The sequence below is a fragment of the Xyrauchen texanus genome, chromosome 8, assembly GCF_025860055.1.
Source record: "Xyrauchen texanus isolate HMW12.3.18 chromosome 8, RBS_HiC_50CHRs, whole genome shotgun sequence".
In the NCBI taxonomy this organism is placed as follows: Eukaryota; Metazoa; Chordata; class Actinopteri; order Cypriniformes; family Catostomidae; genus Xyrauchen; species Xyrauchen texanus.
In genome coordinates, this window is record NC_068283.1 from 49462610 (window position 1) to 49479459 (window position 16850).

Below are 16850 nucleotides of genomic sequence, written 5' to 3' on the forward strand. Positions count from 1 at the left end.
CATGTAAACGTTCTTATTCAAATAAACATATACAAGAACACACACATACCTGTAATAGTGCAGACATGCACACAAACATATTAAGTTGGCTTTGCTGTTATGATTTTAATTGTCCTTGATGCCCTTTTATTTAAATTATTTAATGATAGTTTTAAATTTAGTTTTATTAACTGCAATTACTATTGTATTTTGGTGGAATTATGGCACATTTGTGTAAATTAAATTCTCTTAGGGAGAGATGAAAACGAAGATATTGCTGGCATGAAAGAAAGCTTGTCTCTAGTGTGATGTAATGCTTCACAACAAATCATATTCAATATTTTACAAGATAAACTCACCAGTTCTCGGAAGTGGACTCATGATATGTTTTCCAATCAGCACATTAGCTTGGTTATTTTTTTCTTTGCTCTTGTTGTTGAAGGTGATGTATCTCCCATCATATTTTTGGTAAACAAGTTTGTTCAAGGATTCAGTTTCACTGATGAATTCTTTAATTGTCATGTTTTCTTCTTCCAGTTCATCTGCTCTGGTGAAGAGAATCCAGGTGTTCTTTATGCGGTTTTGTCCCAACAGCTCCTCAATCTTCTTCACGGTTTCTCTCTCTTCTTTAGTGAATCTGTCAGCTCTGATGACCAGCAGAAACACACACGGGCCTGATTCACATTTCTGGAAAAAAGGTTCATATTTCAGCCAAATATCTTCCTCTTTCATCTCTGTGTCAAAGAATCCTGGTGTGTCATAAACAGTGACGGATATTCCACAGACAGTTCCGGATTCTTCAGCAACATCTTGTGTGACAGATTTTGAGCTTTTCTTTGATATGAAAGCTGGTCGTCCCAGGATTGTGTTTCCTGAAGCACTTTTCCCAGATCCTGTTTTTCCCAGTAAGACCACATTTAATGCTTGCTTTGGTTCCTCAATAATTTCTCCCATTTTCAAGGTAAAACCTAAACACACACACAACACAACACACACACATACACACATACACATACACACACACAGGATAAAAAAAAACAGTATAGATGAAGTTATTGTTCACAAATAAACACATTGCTCTGGTACTCTTGGGTTCTCCTGATTTTTCTGTTTGCTTCGCTAAAGTTGAGATGAAAATGCCAAATATTGTTTGTGAAAACACTACAATTCCTACAGATTATAGTAAATATACAGATTATAGATGATTTGTGTCATGCCTAGCAATGCCCTTCAGTTGTGACTATATTTACATGATTGAAATTCTTATATATTAGTTAAATATGAACATTTTACAAATGCAGAAATCAAGTACACATACAGTATAAACAGTAAATTACAAATGTCTTTTGTGATATATTTCCAACATAAATGATCTTTTCTGACTTCTTTATTCACAAGCGTCGAATCTGCTTCAGAATAAAGTGTGTTTAGAATAAAGTTTGGAACAAAATCTGTAGATATTTCTCACTTCACACTCATAGTTTTGAATTAGTACATTAGTACATCCAGACAGGTGGTTGTAATGACGATTAAAAACACACACAATTTTGTAGAAATGACTGACTTGGGTTCTGAGGTCTGTCGTTTGTCAGACACAAAATCTGCAAAAATCTAATAAATTAATTTCAAATCTAAATAACATGAGTAAAAAGTACAGTTTTTTTTCTTTGGAAATTTAATTAAAGTGATGGTTTCCTAAAAAAATTAAATGTACTCATTATGTTTTAGCCCCTGTGTTGTTCTAAACCCACATGACTTTATTTTCCAGTTCAGACACATATCGAGGGGAGCTCATACCAGAGCGGGCAGTGGGAGGACTCCTGGGAGGCGAACAGGTCTACCTGTGTCTGGCCGAATCAACTCTAAATCAGCTGGACCACCTGAGGGTGAATTCTCCACTCTCCCCTGAGAGTCACCTGCCGCGAAATAACATCTTCTGTGATGTTGAGGTAGCCCGAGATATGAGTAGTGTGCAACGACCTTGAGTCGCTGATGACTCTAGAGGAGGAGGCGACGGTCGAGTTGCGACATGAGATGGGAGTGTAAAACCACCATGGCGGTTTATATAGGCTACCGTTGAGGTGTTGTCCATCAGGACCAACACATGCTTGCATTGAATCAATGGCAATAGCCTGCGCAGGGCAAGCTGGACTACCAGCAACTCGAGACAGTTGATGTGCCAACGCAGGTGAGGTCCTGTCCAGGAGCCAGCAGCTGCGTGCCCGTTGCACACGGCGTTTGTCAACCTGGTGTATCGCGGCATAACCATCGGCCGTCCCCCCATCGAGGGTAGTGAGAGCGGACGCACCAAAGGATCGCGTTCGGGCACAAAAAGGTGCCCTCCACCCCAGCTCGTCGTGCAATTCTTGGAAGAATGGGTCTGGAGGGATGTGGCTTCGAGCAGTGTCAAGTCATAACTGTTGAGGGGCAGGTGGACTGTTCCACACCCGAAGGAGGCAGACCGGTCGAGTCCTCGGTGTCTGACATCACCAAGGTGCTTTCCGAGAACGACATCTCATCCGGCTCACGAGCTCTGGAAGAGACATTAGGCTGGCGGTGAGGCAAGCCTGTCTCATCCCAGTGCTGGACGGAAGCAAATGAGCGTGGGGGAGTGCGCGGCCCCCGAATTGCCTCCAGCATAAGGAGGAGTCATGAGGGGAGCAGTCAAAGTGGTTTTCCCTCGAAAGAACGAAGTCTTTAAAAGATGTTCAATGTCACTGTGCTTGCTCTAATAGAGGAAACACACTCTCTTCACACTCTTAGATGAAAGCTCTTTTAAAGCGCTGTCAAAGCGCCCAGGGGTGTAATGTGCAGCGGAGTGCAAAGTAGAGAGAGAACCGCTGGAATGCGCCATATATCCAAAAGCAATGCTAGAGAGGTGAATGGAATGGCAGTGGTATTCAGCTTGCTGTTCGTACAACCGCTCGGCTCCAAAGAAAAAGTCTGAATGAATCTACATACTGAGCTCCCTTTTATACCCGCATGTCAGGGGTAGTGGCATGCAAATTAAACTCACCAATTTCTCATTAACCTTTTCTCAAAGATCTGGATTATAGCTAACAAATGTATGGATTAGTTTTATTATTGTTTTATGGTGCTTTTTCTGTTTTATTGTATTTTTTGCATATTCTGAAAACTCATTTTGTGTCCCATTGAAAACAAAAATCCAATTAAATGCTTTATATTGCGATTATAAACTATTAAGTTTTTATGTATTTTAAAGTTGAATCTTGGTTAAAGTGATATAATCCTTTAAAACGTTGTACAGGGCAGCAGAACTGAATGAAACCGTTAAAATGTCATATTATAATGTCAACTGCATTAAAGAAATGTGATGGCATTTAACAGATAATAAATGCATTTAAGTTAACTAATTAATTCTATGAATTCAAAATTAATTGATTCAAACAGTACACAAACATTTGTATGTTTCTATAGGCATTAATATGGAAAATGATGACGTTTACATGCTGTCAATATCGCATGTTTCATTGTCTATGCAACCTAACGTAAGAGAATATACATTTACTAGAAGCAATCTTTACTTAAGAATACTGTACATCTGCTTTCTCATGAGATCACATTGGGCATTATTTTATATATATAACATTATTACATTCTATAAAGCCGTACATATCATACCGATGTCTCAGAGATCAAAGTGTGTTGGATTTTAAAGTGTTTTAGATGATTTCTCCTCATCAAGTGAGCACATAAAACAATAAGCACTCTATATATTGCAATAAGCACCGATGCATTTATCAGCTTGAGAGAGAATCTGCACTGCATTTACACATAATTGTACTATATTAAATTGTGTATATAATGCTAAGGGTCCTGATATTTAATAGTCATCCTGATAATGCCAAATGTAATATCAGATTTCACCAGTATTTTTATACCATGATAAACATTCATTTTACTGGATAACCATACACATAGTTTTTAAAAGAATAGTTTAGAAACATGCAATCATCGAGAATACTATTTTAAAACCTTCAATATTAATTTAAATGACTTAAAATGCATGTAATAAGTGACGTGTACACGCATATGTTTCTAACATAATAATAAATAATGTATTTTTCAGATGAACAGAATTCATATTTCTATTCTGGTGTCACCATTGTCCTCTGTTGGACTTGCTTTTAGTCCCACTACATGTCCTGATGGATCATGTTACTCTTTTATATCAGTTGTTCTCAATCTTTTGACTTTTTTGGCCCCCCACTGTCCAAGACAATATTTGAAGGCCCGCTCACCCGAAACTACACATGTATGATTAAAATAATTAATCGAGGATCATTTTTTATTCTAAAAGTTTCAGAAAGAGTCTGTTTATGATTTGAACACATCTTAAAGTGTTTAATTTTAATTAAGTAGAATTATTTAATATTTTTTAGTTTAAATTCATTTTAAGTCATCTTGAGGCCCCCTGGTTGAGAGCTGCTTTAGTGAACAAGAACGCTGGCTCTTGGACGGTCGAGGCTACTGGCGCTGGCTCTTGGACGGTCGGGGCTACTGGCGCTGGCTCTTGGACGGTTGAGGCTACTGGCGCTGGCTCTTGGACGGTCGGGGCTACTGGCGCTGGCTCAGGGACTGTCGAGGCTACAGGCGCTGGCTCAGGGACGGTCGAGGCTACAGGCGCTGGCTCAGGGACGGTCGAGGCTACAGGCGCTGGCTCTGGGACGGTCGAGGCTACAGGCGCTGGCTCTTGGACGGTCGAGGCTGGCAACGCTGGAATGCTGTGCGTGGTTGGCGTGGCGTCAGGCTCGCTGACCGTGGCTGATGTGGGCACAGGCTCGCTGACCATGGCTGACAAGGGCTCAGGCTCGCTGACCATGGCTGACGAGGGCTCAGGCTCGCAGACCGGGGCAGGCGTGGGCTCTGGCTCGCAGACCGGGGAAGGCGTGGGCGCTGGTTCGTAGACCGTGGCAGACGTTGGCTGGGAGGCGGAAGCCCTCCTTCTCTTCCTCCTCCGGGTGGACGAATTTGGTCGTGCTGGCTCGTTGACGGCGACAGGCGTGGGGGTTTGCTCACTGACCAGAGGGGCTGGCGTGACAGGGAGAGCTAGGGACGACTGGAGAGTCACCGCCGTGGGTGGAGAGGTAGGGTCCTCCTCAACGATGCCCACGGTGAACGGCGAGCCACAGACCAGCAACGTTGCCTGCAGGAAGTCGCGGAGAGTCCAGCCGCGCGTCGCCTGTGGCAACCGCTCCTTCAGTGAAGCGTTCAAATTGCCCCTGAAGAAGACCACCAAGGCTGAGTCCGGGAAGTCTGAGACGTGCGCCAGCTCGAGGAAGTCGTGAATGTGGTCTTCCACAGGTCGGTCCTCTTGTTTCAAACAGAGCAGTTTATAGTTGGCCCGTTGAACCGCTGGATCCATTGTTTGGTCGGTCGTTCTGTTATGGATATGGGAAGCAGGAGAAGGCAGACGGGTGGTTTGGATCCACATGCGGTTTATTAACAAAAATAACAAGTAAGCAAACACAAAGAAAAGTCCACGATGGGAAAAATTAACTCAAACACAAAAGAACACAAAAGAACACAAAGCTGGTACAAAATCCACGAAGGGCTGGAAACATGGGCAAAGGCATGACATGAAACGATACAATCAACAACAACGGAATGGAGACACAAACAGGGTTTAAATACACAAGGACACAATAAAGACTAAACGAGACACAGGTGAGAACAATGATGAGTGCAGGCAGTGAGGGAGGCCGGGAATTGTGGGAATTGTAGTTTTCTACAAGGACAGTGAGACTCGGGGCAGACAACAAGGAAAACATGACATGGAATGTGATCAGTGAAGGGTGAAACGGAAAACACGGGGCAGACAACAAGGAATCGTGACACTTAAAGTAATAATAATAATAATAATACTTAACTTTTCATGATTCAGGCTTTGTTCAAAGTATTGTGCGTAAAGAATTGTGAATTCAGTACTGAAAATGTAACCAAATCTGTATGCTATTTATAATTTCTGTTTTTTAGCATATTTTAATCAAATACAGGAAATATGTTTTTATCTTGATTATTCGAAGAAATAATCTAGTACGCGTCCAACACATCACTGTAAACATCTCTAATTCAGAAGTTATATATGTTTTGTTGTTTTATGCTCTGATTTGATCACAATATTACAAAACGTCTTTGTTTTTGTGTATATGAGTAATGTTTCATTGTACATTGATTGTGTGAATTACGTCTGTGCTTTAGAATCTTATGATGGTTTGTTTATTGACTATTATTAGTATATTGACATTATATTGCTTTATATTTATTTCAATATGTTACAAATACCTTTAATTCAGTCTCAGTGAATTTAAAATCTTCATTTGTGTATTTCCAGTTTAAATGTATTTGACTCGATGATGTTATAAATGTAATTGATACAGATAAATGAGTGAAGATCCACAAGTGTTTTATCATCGTCTGCTCTTCATCGCTGCTTGACTTGGCAAAATTAAGCTGTCACGTTAAAGCTAAAACTTTTTTGTTAGAAAATATCATTTTGGCTCTGAAAGATGAACACAAGTATCAAGATTCATAAATAGAAACAAAAATGTCATCCCAGAGCGCCGCTTACTGAAGAAATGTGGAATTTTGCGCAAAAGCATGGCAGGGCGGGCATGCAGTGACGTCACTATAAATAACTGAGGGAAAACCATTCGTACAGAACTAAACTGAATTTCACTGAATTTCACAGATTTTCCCTCATCTCCATTTGGTTGTCGGCAGAGTGGGTGCACACGCAGCCCCTGTTGCAGTCATATCCCAATCATACATAGTACAACATACACAGTTTGTCACATTTGTTGTGTGTTCTGTGATGTGTTTGTTGTGTGTCACAAGTGTTTTGGTCTAGTCGGCAAAACTGATCGATTGAGTGGCATGTGTTTATGACGTCACTGTTGGCGCTGCGCCGTGCACTACGCTCAAAGTCCGGCAAAATCATTTGTGTTGTTTGCAGGGGGACTGACAAATAAGGAAGAAAGTGTCAGTTATATGTGTTATTGTGTTTTATTATGTTTATATGAGACTATTGTATATAGGTGAAGTTTGATGGAATATTGATGATTTTAATTACCCATGAAATGAGAAGTCCATAGAAGGGGCAGTGTTCGGCCTATTAAAGGGGAGGCCAGACTCAACTGTTGGTTCTTTTTTTTTGTTAACCAAGTCAAGTGCAAGTGTGCAATTGTGGTGCCGTGAGCTTCTACCGAAGGGAGTATATTGAAGATACCCTTTGTATATATTTTTGTATATATATTTTTTTCATCTTTATTTTCCAATTTATTGTTCTTTGACACTTTGTATTTTGGGGTTTTGGAATTAAAACGGTTTATATCTGCGGTGCTGTAAATATATTACACCTTGCACGAGAGTGCTGTTGTGGGTAGAGCCATCATCGCCCCCCTTTTGTCTTCAGAACAGTCTGTGTGTGTGTTGTGCTTCTTGACTGTCATTGACTGTCAGAACTTTCTACTTTCCTCTGTTAGGAGTTAAAATTGTTAGGCAGTGCGCAGAAACCTTTCTCTTTCTCTTTGCTTTAAAGGTCCCCTGACATGCTTCTTTTTGTAGGCTTTGATATAGGCCTTAGTGGTCCCTAGTACTGTATCTGAAATCTCTTTTACAAAATTCAGCCTTGGTACAGAATTATAGCCACTACAAGCCAACCCATAATGAGCTTTCCTTCAGACGGGCCGTTTCGGTGTCTGTAGCTTTAAATGCTAATGAGGAGGAGAAAGGCGGGGCAAGGTGTAGTGTGGGTGTTTACATTGGATATATTGCAATGGCACTTAGACACGCAGTCGTTCAGATGTTGCGAACGCATCTTTTCACACTCATTCACACCATAAGATGATATTAAAGTGTTAATGTCCACATATTGAAAGAAATATCAACAGTAAAATCTTTACCTCTCCTAAAAAAAGAAAGAAAAATTACCTACCTTTCGGAGTTGTTCGCGTCGCTGCCGTAGTGATTTCGTACGTGAAGTGCGAACACCGCAGCGCGTGAGCTGTTATTCCGTGCGTATGAGAACTGTCAGCTGTTTCGCGCGATGGTCGTTTTCCTTCATAGTGGCGTGATTTCTCTTACAAATAGCCTACGTTTATTCAAAGAGCTGCGAACGCTTTTAGAAATCCATGGTAACCGAGAAAGCCCTCCACAACTTCTCTCTACTGTGACCGAAATGAAATTTATCCATTGATCCTTCTGGGGATTGGATGAAGGAAGTAAAAAAAGACTTCTGTGATCATTTGTGCATTCAATTATTGAGCAACTTTTGTGCTTCGATCGGTCACACGCCATAATATCTCTCGAGGATAAACTAAAATCGCGCGCGCGAGCGTTCGTACTTCCTAGCTCGTTTTCTCATTGGTGGGTCAAATTCTCTGGGTGGGCAAAGCAGACGTCATATAGGGGGATGACGTCATATAGGGGGAGATTCAAGATCAGCCCGTTTGAGATCTCATTTTCTCACAGGCAGAGAAAGATAGCCAAAACTCGGTTTACACCGACTGAAATTTCTAGACACGAGGGGACCAAATACAGGCTAGGGGAACTAATATTAATGTTAAAAAACATCAGAAAGTGAAAATTTCATGTCAGGGGACCTTTAAAATAGAAGAAGGAAAAGATGTAATATAAGCAAAGCAAGCAGTGTGTGTTCCCGTGTTTACACTCTATGGCTGAAATGGACACACACCAGTTTTGTCTTGTGTGTTTGGGGGAAGAGCATGCTGCTCTTGCGTTGGGGCGGGTGTGAGCATTGCGATCTGTTTTCAGTCAAAATGCTTCGCACTTGTGTCGTTTACTTCCAAGAGCCAGCGGCCACTCTTTCATCATGGGACTCTCGCATAGATGTGGCTGAGGAGCGAGAGACGGGTCCGTCCCTATCGGTCGCACTCTCCCCAGATCCAGCTGATACTTCCCATAAGCCTGAAGCGTGCTTCGGCGCCTCTTTGGTTCACGAGGGGGACATTGAACCTCTGAACATTCCACACACAATAATAAAGCAGCTGAGGAATGAACAAGAGTCACCAAACGCTCCAAACTAGAAGACAGATTTCTGTCTGGTGGCCACAAAAAAGGAAAAAAAAGGAAGGGAACACTATATCAGTCCCTTCATTTCTTTGATAACCTCCATGACGAGCTCTCGTTCATGGAAGAAACCTTATACTTCCTGTGTCTTCGCGCCCTCGACGTCGACATATTCGACTATTGTGATGTGCTGTCGGTAGAAGAAATACTTGCGGGTTATCTCTCGCCTGGCTAGAAATCACAATGTGTCAGACAGTCCCGTTAGAAACTGGTGAGTCCTCACACATGCACCCCAAACACCCCCAAACACACACACACACACGTATCTCTCTCTCTCTCTCTCTCTCTCTCTCTCTCTCTCTCTGTATATATATATATATATATATATATATATATATATATATATATATATATATTATATATATATATACACACACACAAACATACACACATAAAAAACACATAAAAAAAAAAAAAACTTAATTATAGGTGTATAGATATAGTAGTGTCTACATGTGTTGTGATAAGTTTAAGGACTAGGTTCATTTAATGTCATATAATAGTAATCATTATTATTAATTCAATTTTTTTCTGGTGATGTTGTGGAGAGAGAGAAAAAAAAGCGATGGCGGGCCCAAGCCGGTGGCACCGCCACCCCCGTGCCTTTAGGGTTGCTGTGCACGATGGGCAATAACGTAACCTCGCTTTGACTGTCGAGAAGATGTGTGCTGTAGAGCTCGCATCAGTGTGGGCTCTGCAAAAGTGCGCATCGAGGGCACATATCAACCACAAAGTATGCAAGAATATGTAACGAGGCACACGTGCCAGGTCTTGTGTGTCACACTTGTATAAGGTTCAATATAATTCGATATGGGCCAAATGATCAGAAGATAAGGAGCGGCTACTGGAGAGAGGAAACAACACAGCAGGTAGGTGAAAACCAAGAGCTTTTTTACTGGTTGGAATCTTGTATTCGATTGAAGAAATTCTTAATTGCAATTTGTCTGGAGCATGTAAATCTCAATACTGTAATTTGACAACATACAATGTATGATAATGCTTACAATCAAATCTCTTTTTTGAAATTCCAGGAAGTTGGACTCATCAACTCAAACAAATCAACTCAATTGACAACAGTTGTCATATCCTTTGTATGAAAATGAAATAATAAAATGAAACTTGGAAAACTCAGACTCAGTTTGGTTATGACCCAATAACATTTTTAGAAACAATAAACAATGTTCTCAAAACAACATATTGCAACTTAATAACTCAAATCACTCTTTCAATTTAAAATGTAACAGTCTTTTCAGCCAAATGAATCAAATGTTCAAAATCCACTGAATTGATTCAGTTAGTGTCAGTTCAGAGTCAAATGACTTCGGATCAAAAGAGTTTTTGACTCTTTAGAATCGTTCAGTTCAGAATCGATGTCTCTCCGTTCAAAGCTCGAGGAAAAATATGCAAAAACAAAGTCTCGGTCCAATTTGTCCGAAAGCGAAAAGGTTTCTCATACCAGTTTCGATGAATTCAAGATCAAAGTTCAATCAAATGGTCTCCGTGGGTGGCTCGCCTTTTACATACGCTCATATGCGTTGCACGTATCCAGGATGTTGATCACAATTTCTCGGAAGAAACACACATACAACAAAAAAAACAGCCTTGCAAAAACACAAGGCAGAACAATAATTAATCTTCCATTCAAACACTTTCATCAACAAATATCATGTATACACTTCAAACAACGTATTAACTCAATATCTTGACACTTACACACAACATTGTCACTTTTCATCGACTCGTTTGCATCTTCACATGTGATTAGCTTTAGCCCAACGTGCAAATTAACACTAGCTCACACACTATGCACAAGCGGCCTATATGAACTCTAATGTCACACTACTGATTTGCCGCTGCGTCTGCAACAGTTTCTTGTAAAATGTCAAGTCAATAAACAAAAAAAACAACTCACCAAGGCAAGAATTTCACATCTTATTTTGCAAGAAGATAATTTGCGGTGCTTTTTGGCTCCGTGTATCTACATCGGTTTTTATTCTCGACTCAGGTCAGCTCTTCAAAGTTATCACTTTCACTCAAATGTAATCTTTTGATTGCATTCAAGTTTCTTTTCCTCAATATCTACTTTTTAATGAGGAGTATCTGCTTCGTCTGACTCGCTCGCTCTCTCCCAATGTTCTTACCTCCCTGAAATGACTTTTTGCAGGTTGGGATGCCTGAATATCTCAGCTCTGTTGGTCCTTTCAATGTAAGTAAATGAGAAGTGGTGAGAAACAGATCAATAATTAAGTCATTTTTTACTATAAATCTCTACTTTCACTTTCACAAGCGCTCTTCTCTCTTAAGAGTTCTTTTTCAGTTTTTTTTTTTTTTTTTGTGATTTACTTAAGCATATCACCCCTCCTGAGCAGGGTGGACAATTTATAGTAAAAAATATAAAAATACTATATATACTACATACAATATATACTATTTATCTTTTTCACACCCACACCTATAATATCCCTTCTGAAAGTATGGATTAAACCACTGGAGTGTTATGGGTTACTGTTATGTTGCATTTATGTGATTTTTGGAGCTTCAAAGTTCCAACAGAGAAATTCCCTCCCCCTCCCCTCCCCCCCCACACACACACACACACACACACAAAAAAAATGGCAGGGCCATTCTGTCTGTCAGAGGGAGACACAGAGAGAAAAAACACAGTCACTCTGTCTGTCAGAGAGAGAAAAATTCCAAGAAATCCACATTCAAACCAAAATATCTGACTTTCTGTTGGTCGGAGCTAATGACTGTAAATTAGAAAGTTGTTCGGCTTGACGAGAACAATATACACGCCGAGTTTTGTAACTGTAGATAGAACTAACTAAGTTATAACACACTTCATGTGTCCTTTTTTAGTCCTAAATCAATTTCCTCGCCACGGCCAAACCGTTCGAGATATCAAAAATCCGTCCGGAATGTAGCATCCTCAATGTCTTGACTTCATGCCGACCGAGTTTGGTGGCGATTGGATTCATTCTCTATGCGGAATATATATAACTCCAGAGCACGTGTTTCCAAACAACCCATAATAGCCGACTTCCTGTTGGGCTGGCGTAAAACTTAGAGCACGAAAGTTGTTCGGCCCGATGAGATCTACAAGTGTACCGAGTTTCATATCATTACATGCAAGCATGTTTGATATATGGACAAGTGTTCGAATCCCATTCCAGGGGGCGCTGTCGAGCCCCCCTGCCACGCCCGGGTACCATCTTCAGCCCGGCCCTGATGGCCGTGGGTTCTGACCTGTGTGCAAAGTTTCAAGAGTTTTCGAGCACGTTAAGGGCCCCAAAACCTTAAAAAACAAAAATAAAAGCATTTTCACTCATCAGCAAAATCAGCACCCTCCCCACAGACACAGAGAGACGTAGGGTCAGTGAGAGAGTGAGAGAAAATTCTCCAAAACATCCACATTCAAACCAAAATATCTGACTTTCTGTTGGTCTGAGCTAATGACTGTAAATTAGAAAGTTGTCCGGCTCGATGAGAACAATATAATTACTGAGTTTTGTGACTGTGGGTCAAAGTATAAAACCAACCCCCTCACTTTTGTCAAAAGGTGGCGCTACTGAGCCCCTGCACCACGCCCGTTTCTGAAACTTTGCACATGTGTACTGGCTAATAAATGTGATGTGTCTGTCGAGTTTCATGCAATTTCAAGAATGCTAAGTCTCAAAAGCATCAAAAAAGAATATTCGAGTTTGAAGCGTTGCCGCGGCGACAGTATTGAAGATATCAATAATCCTTTCACACGTCTACATCTGCCGTGTGTTTACATTATACACCTAAAGTTTGAAGTAAATCGTGTAACAATAAGTGGGTGATTTTAAAGCATTTTGAAAGTGACACACTTCCTTCTGCCAGTTGGTGGCGCTATAACTTTGACTCACAATAGTCACATCCATGCGATCGGCCTCTTAGAGCGAACACACCGCTGAAGTTTCATCGAGATCAATTAATGTATGCAGAAGTTATAACACTCTGACTGTTTCTCGTTTCTCGCCATCATTTCGTTTCTTCGCCACGGCCAAACCGTTAGAGATATCAAAAATCTGCCGGCAATTTTTCATGCTCAATGTCTTGACTTCATGCTGACCGAGTTTGGTGGCGATTGGTGGAATTCTCTGGGAGGAGTATTCCAAATTCCATTGCGTATGCTTTTCAAACAACCCTAAATAGACGGTTTCCTGTTGGTCTGGGGTAAAAAGTAAAAGTATGAAGGATATATGAAACGATGAGATCTATATGTGTACCGAGTTTCATATTATTACATGCAAGCGTGTTTAAGTTATAGACCAAGTTTTCGGACCCTGTTCCAGGGGCGCTGTCGAGACCCCTGCCACGCCCGGTACCAGCTTCAGCCCGGCCCTAATGACCGCAGGTTCTGACCCGTGTGCAAAGTTTCAAGAGTTTTTGAGCATGTTAAGAGCCCCAAAAGTGCCCCGTAAGTCGTAAAAATAATAATAATAATAATAATAATAATAATTAAAGCTGCGAGCAGCGATGACGGGCCCAAGCCGGTGGCACCGCCACCCCTGTGCCTTTAGGGTTGCTGTGCACGATGGGCAATAACGTAACCTCGCTTTGACCGTCGAGAAGGTGTGTGCTGTAGAGCTCGCATCAGTGTGGGCTCTGCAAAAGTGCGAATCGAGGGCACATATCAACCACAAAGTATGCGTGAGCACCCTTCCGATACCTAAAATGAAAAATGAGACACCCTACGGTCTCATGGAGTTAATGGACACACGAAATAAGTACACAAGACTGAAAATTCATATGAAGTGTGCCATTTGGGACAGGGTCTATGACCGTGAAGCACAATAGTCACATCTATGAGATAATTCAAATGTAGAATAATTTTTGATGTCATAGGTCAATATCTTTTTCAGCACTTAAACGTGTTAATCCAGAAGGCCAGTATTTATCTGGAGGTCTTTGTACAGGTTTATCAATGTAATTATAATTTACGCTTATGTGTTCCTATGATATGCATTGGAAGTAAATTTTCATGTTTAACATGGGTGTATTGACAATACATAGCATACGATATAATATTTTAAGATTATTTATCATTATGCTAAGTACATCACACAAATGTGACTGTATTCACCTGTAATGTCTCCAATAAGTACAGTATATTGGCCTGTATGGCCATGATATATTGCCTTAGCTAGACTTTAGCTAATCTATTACATTAGCTAGTAGCTCATGAGTCATGAATGTTAGCAAGACACAAGTTAACTATATTTGCTTTTGGCTAATTAGCTGTATAGTCGATGCACTGTACACGCCACGGAGGGAGGGAGGGAGGGCGGGCATCGACAAAATCTCATCTACCGATCCTGAAGTTTTGATTTTTTATTTAATAAATACATTTGTTTGACAGGAAGCTGTAGCAAACAGGAATATATATATTAATTTATTTATTAAAAAATTAAGAAAACACCCCAGAAAAAGGGCACTTTCTCTCAAGGAAGAAAAAATGGCAGGTGCTCAAGCCCCTTTGATGTCTATGTGTGCACGTGCCTGAGGGTGAGTAAATGATGGGAGAAATATATTTTTGGGGTAAACTCATTTTATTTGAAAGACTATCTAGGCACATAATAACACTGCATTGCTGTGACTGTTTATAACTATTTCAAAATGTACAAGCTCACACTTTAAATGGTCAGTGCTTTGATTTTTAAATCATAAAAATAGCAACAGATCAGAGAAAAAAAATGGAGATTGAGTGATTATTTTTACATTTTACATGCCATTCAAAAACGTGGCATTTTACAACGTAAGAGAGAAATTAAAAAAAAACTTTAAATAATACCATTTGTACTTTTCAATTACTTGGAATGTCTATGTTCAGGGCGAAGGCTAAATTGTTACTGTGTCTTTAAGAGGCTTTTATCGCATGATACGATATTCCAGGCACAGTTCAGTTTAATCTTTTGAGAACTGAGAAGTATCATTATTTTCGTTTTGTGCCGTGCTTGCTGCATCTGTATTCATTGTGAGATGATAAAATACAGACTGCGTGAATGGCTGATTTTGTTCACTTGAATTTTGTGACGTATTTCAGAAAGATTAACGCGAAGACAGACAGCGCAGCCGGTTTACTTTCTTTATTTTATAAAAGCACAAGGTTTTGTTGTTATTTTAAGTGTACACAAATAAAAGTACGACTTTCATAGTTTGTGATGATGTATTAAATGTATCAGTATGGGCACAAATAACGCAGTATTTTGTTTAAGTTTTTTCCTCTGTTTCGAGAGAAAAACATAGCAATATGTTGACTGGAAAAATGCCAGAATTCAATATAATTATACCAGATTTCATTCTCAACTGTTTGTTCACTTGAGACATAACAGACTCCCCAATATATCATGTATTTTTACACTTTGTTGTATGAAATTGTCCGTTCAGACGTAAGCAGCAGCGTAAGCGAAGTCTCATCGGCGTCAGCGCTCGCTGTGTCACACAATCTGCTCGCAAACATGTATTTGAGTTGTTTTGACATTTGTTGAGTTGAATAGTGTAAAATCGCTTGAATGTTCAAACAGGCAAACATTGTATACAACCGACAAACCTTCGTGGAAGATGCGAGCAAAAATAATCTCGCCTCGTGGATCGCGTGTTGTCAGACACAACCCTAAATCAACATCATACTCGGAAGTTTTGATACGTTCGGATCGATCAGCCCATCCCTACTTCCTTTAGACATATGTTTCATGTGTTGGTTTTAATAAAGACTCGAGTACTCATAAATCTCACAGAACTGAAATATGCGTCACACTTTACTGCGTTCTCAACAGCATGTACACAAGTCTTCTTCATACGTTAAAACAACGAGAATACAGAAAATAGGCTTATAACTCCACCTAGTGGTTATATTATAGAATTAAAGGAGAAATTACATATGAGACAGCTTTATAACTGAAATGGCTTTAACTGAAATAGACAAGTTTAATATAACTATTCTGATAAGTGTATATTTCCAACATCATGTTTGTGTTATCCGTTTCTGTAAGTTTTTGTGACGTGTTTCAGAAAGATAATTGCTTAGACAGAGTAATAGTTTATTTTCATCTTAACCGGACATCACAGTTGATCACTGCAATAATTCATAATTCAATATATTGATACCCGATTTCTTTATCAACTGTTTGTTCAATTGAGACATAAGGGGGTGATTTCAAAGCATTTTGAAAGTGACACACTTCCTTCTGCCAGTTGGTGGCGCTATAACTTTGACTCACAGTAGTCACATCCATGCGACCGGCCTCTTCCCGCAAACACACTGCTGAAGTTTCATCGAGATCAGTTAATGTATGCAAAAGTTATAACACACTCCCTTATTTTATGTTACTTTTGATGTGCTTTTTGGAGCTTCAAAGTTAATTTGAAATGTGTTCCACATTCAAACCAAAATATCTGACTTCCTGTTGGTCAGAGCTAATGACTGTAAATTAGAAAGTTGTTTGGCTCGATGAGAACAATATAATTCCTGAGTTTTGTGACTCTAGGTCAAAGTATGAAACCAATACCCCACTTTTGTCTGAAGGTGGCGCTACTGAGCCCCTGCACCAGGCATCAAAAAGAAAATTCAAGTTTGAAGAGCTGCCACGACAACACTATTTAAGATATCAATAATCCTTTCACACGTCTACATCTGCCGGGTGTTTACATTATACACATAAAGTTTGAAGTAAATAATGTAACAATAAGTGGGTGTTTTTAAAGCATTTTGAAAGTGACACACTTCCTTCTGC

General features: G+C 40.1%; 1 protein-coding gene across 1 annotated transcript in view; it reads right to left on the reverse strand.

Moving 5' to 3' along the window:
• The window catches only part of LOC127647579 (GTPase IMAP family member 8-like), a 78635-nt gene that overhangs the window by 22538 nt on the left and 39247 nt on the right, over positions 1–16850 (reverse strand). The window contains exon 2 of the mRNA XM_052131909.1: positions 339–947. Within this exon, the coding sequence (XP_051987869.1) occupies positions 339–933 (595 nt within the window). The 5' untranslated portion in view covers positions 934–947. The remainder of the gene's footprint in view (positions 1–338; positions 948–16850) is intronic.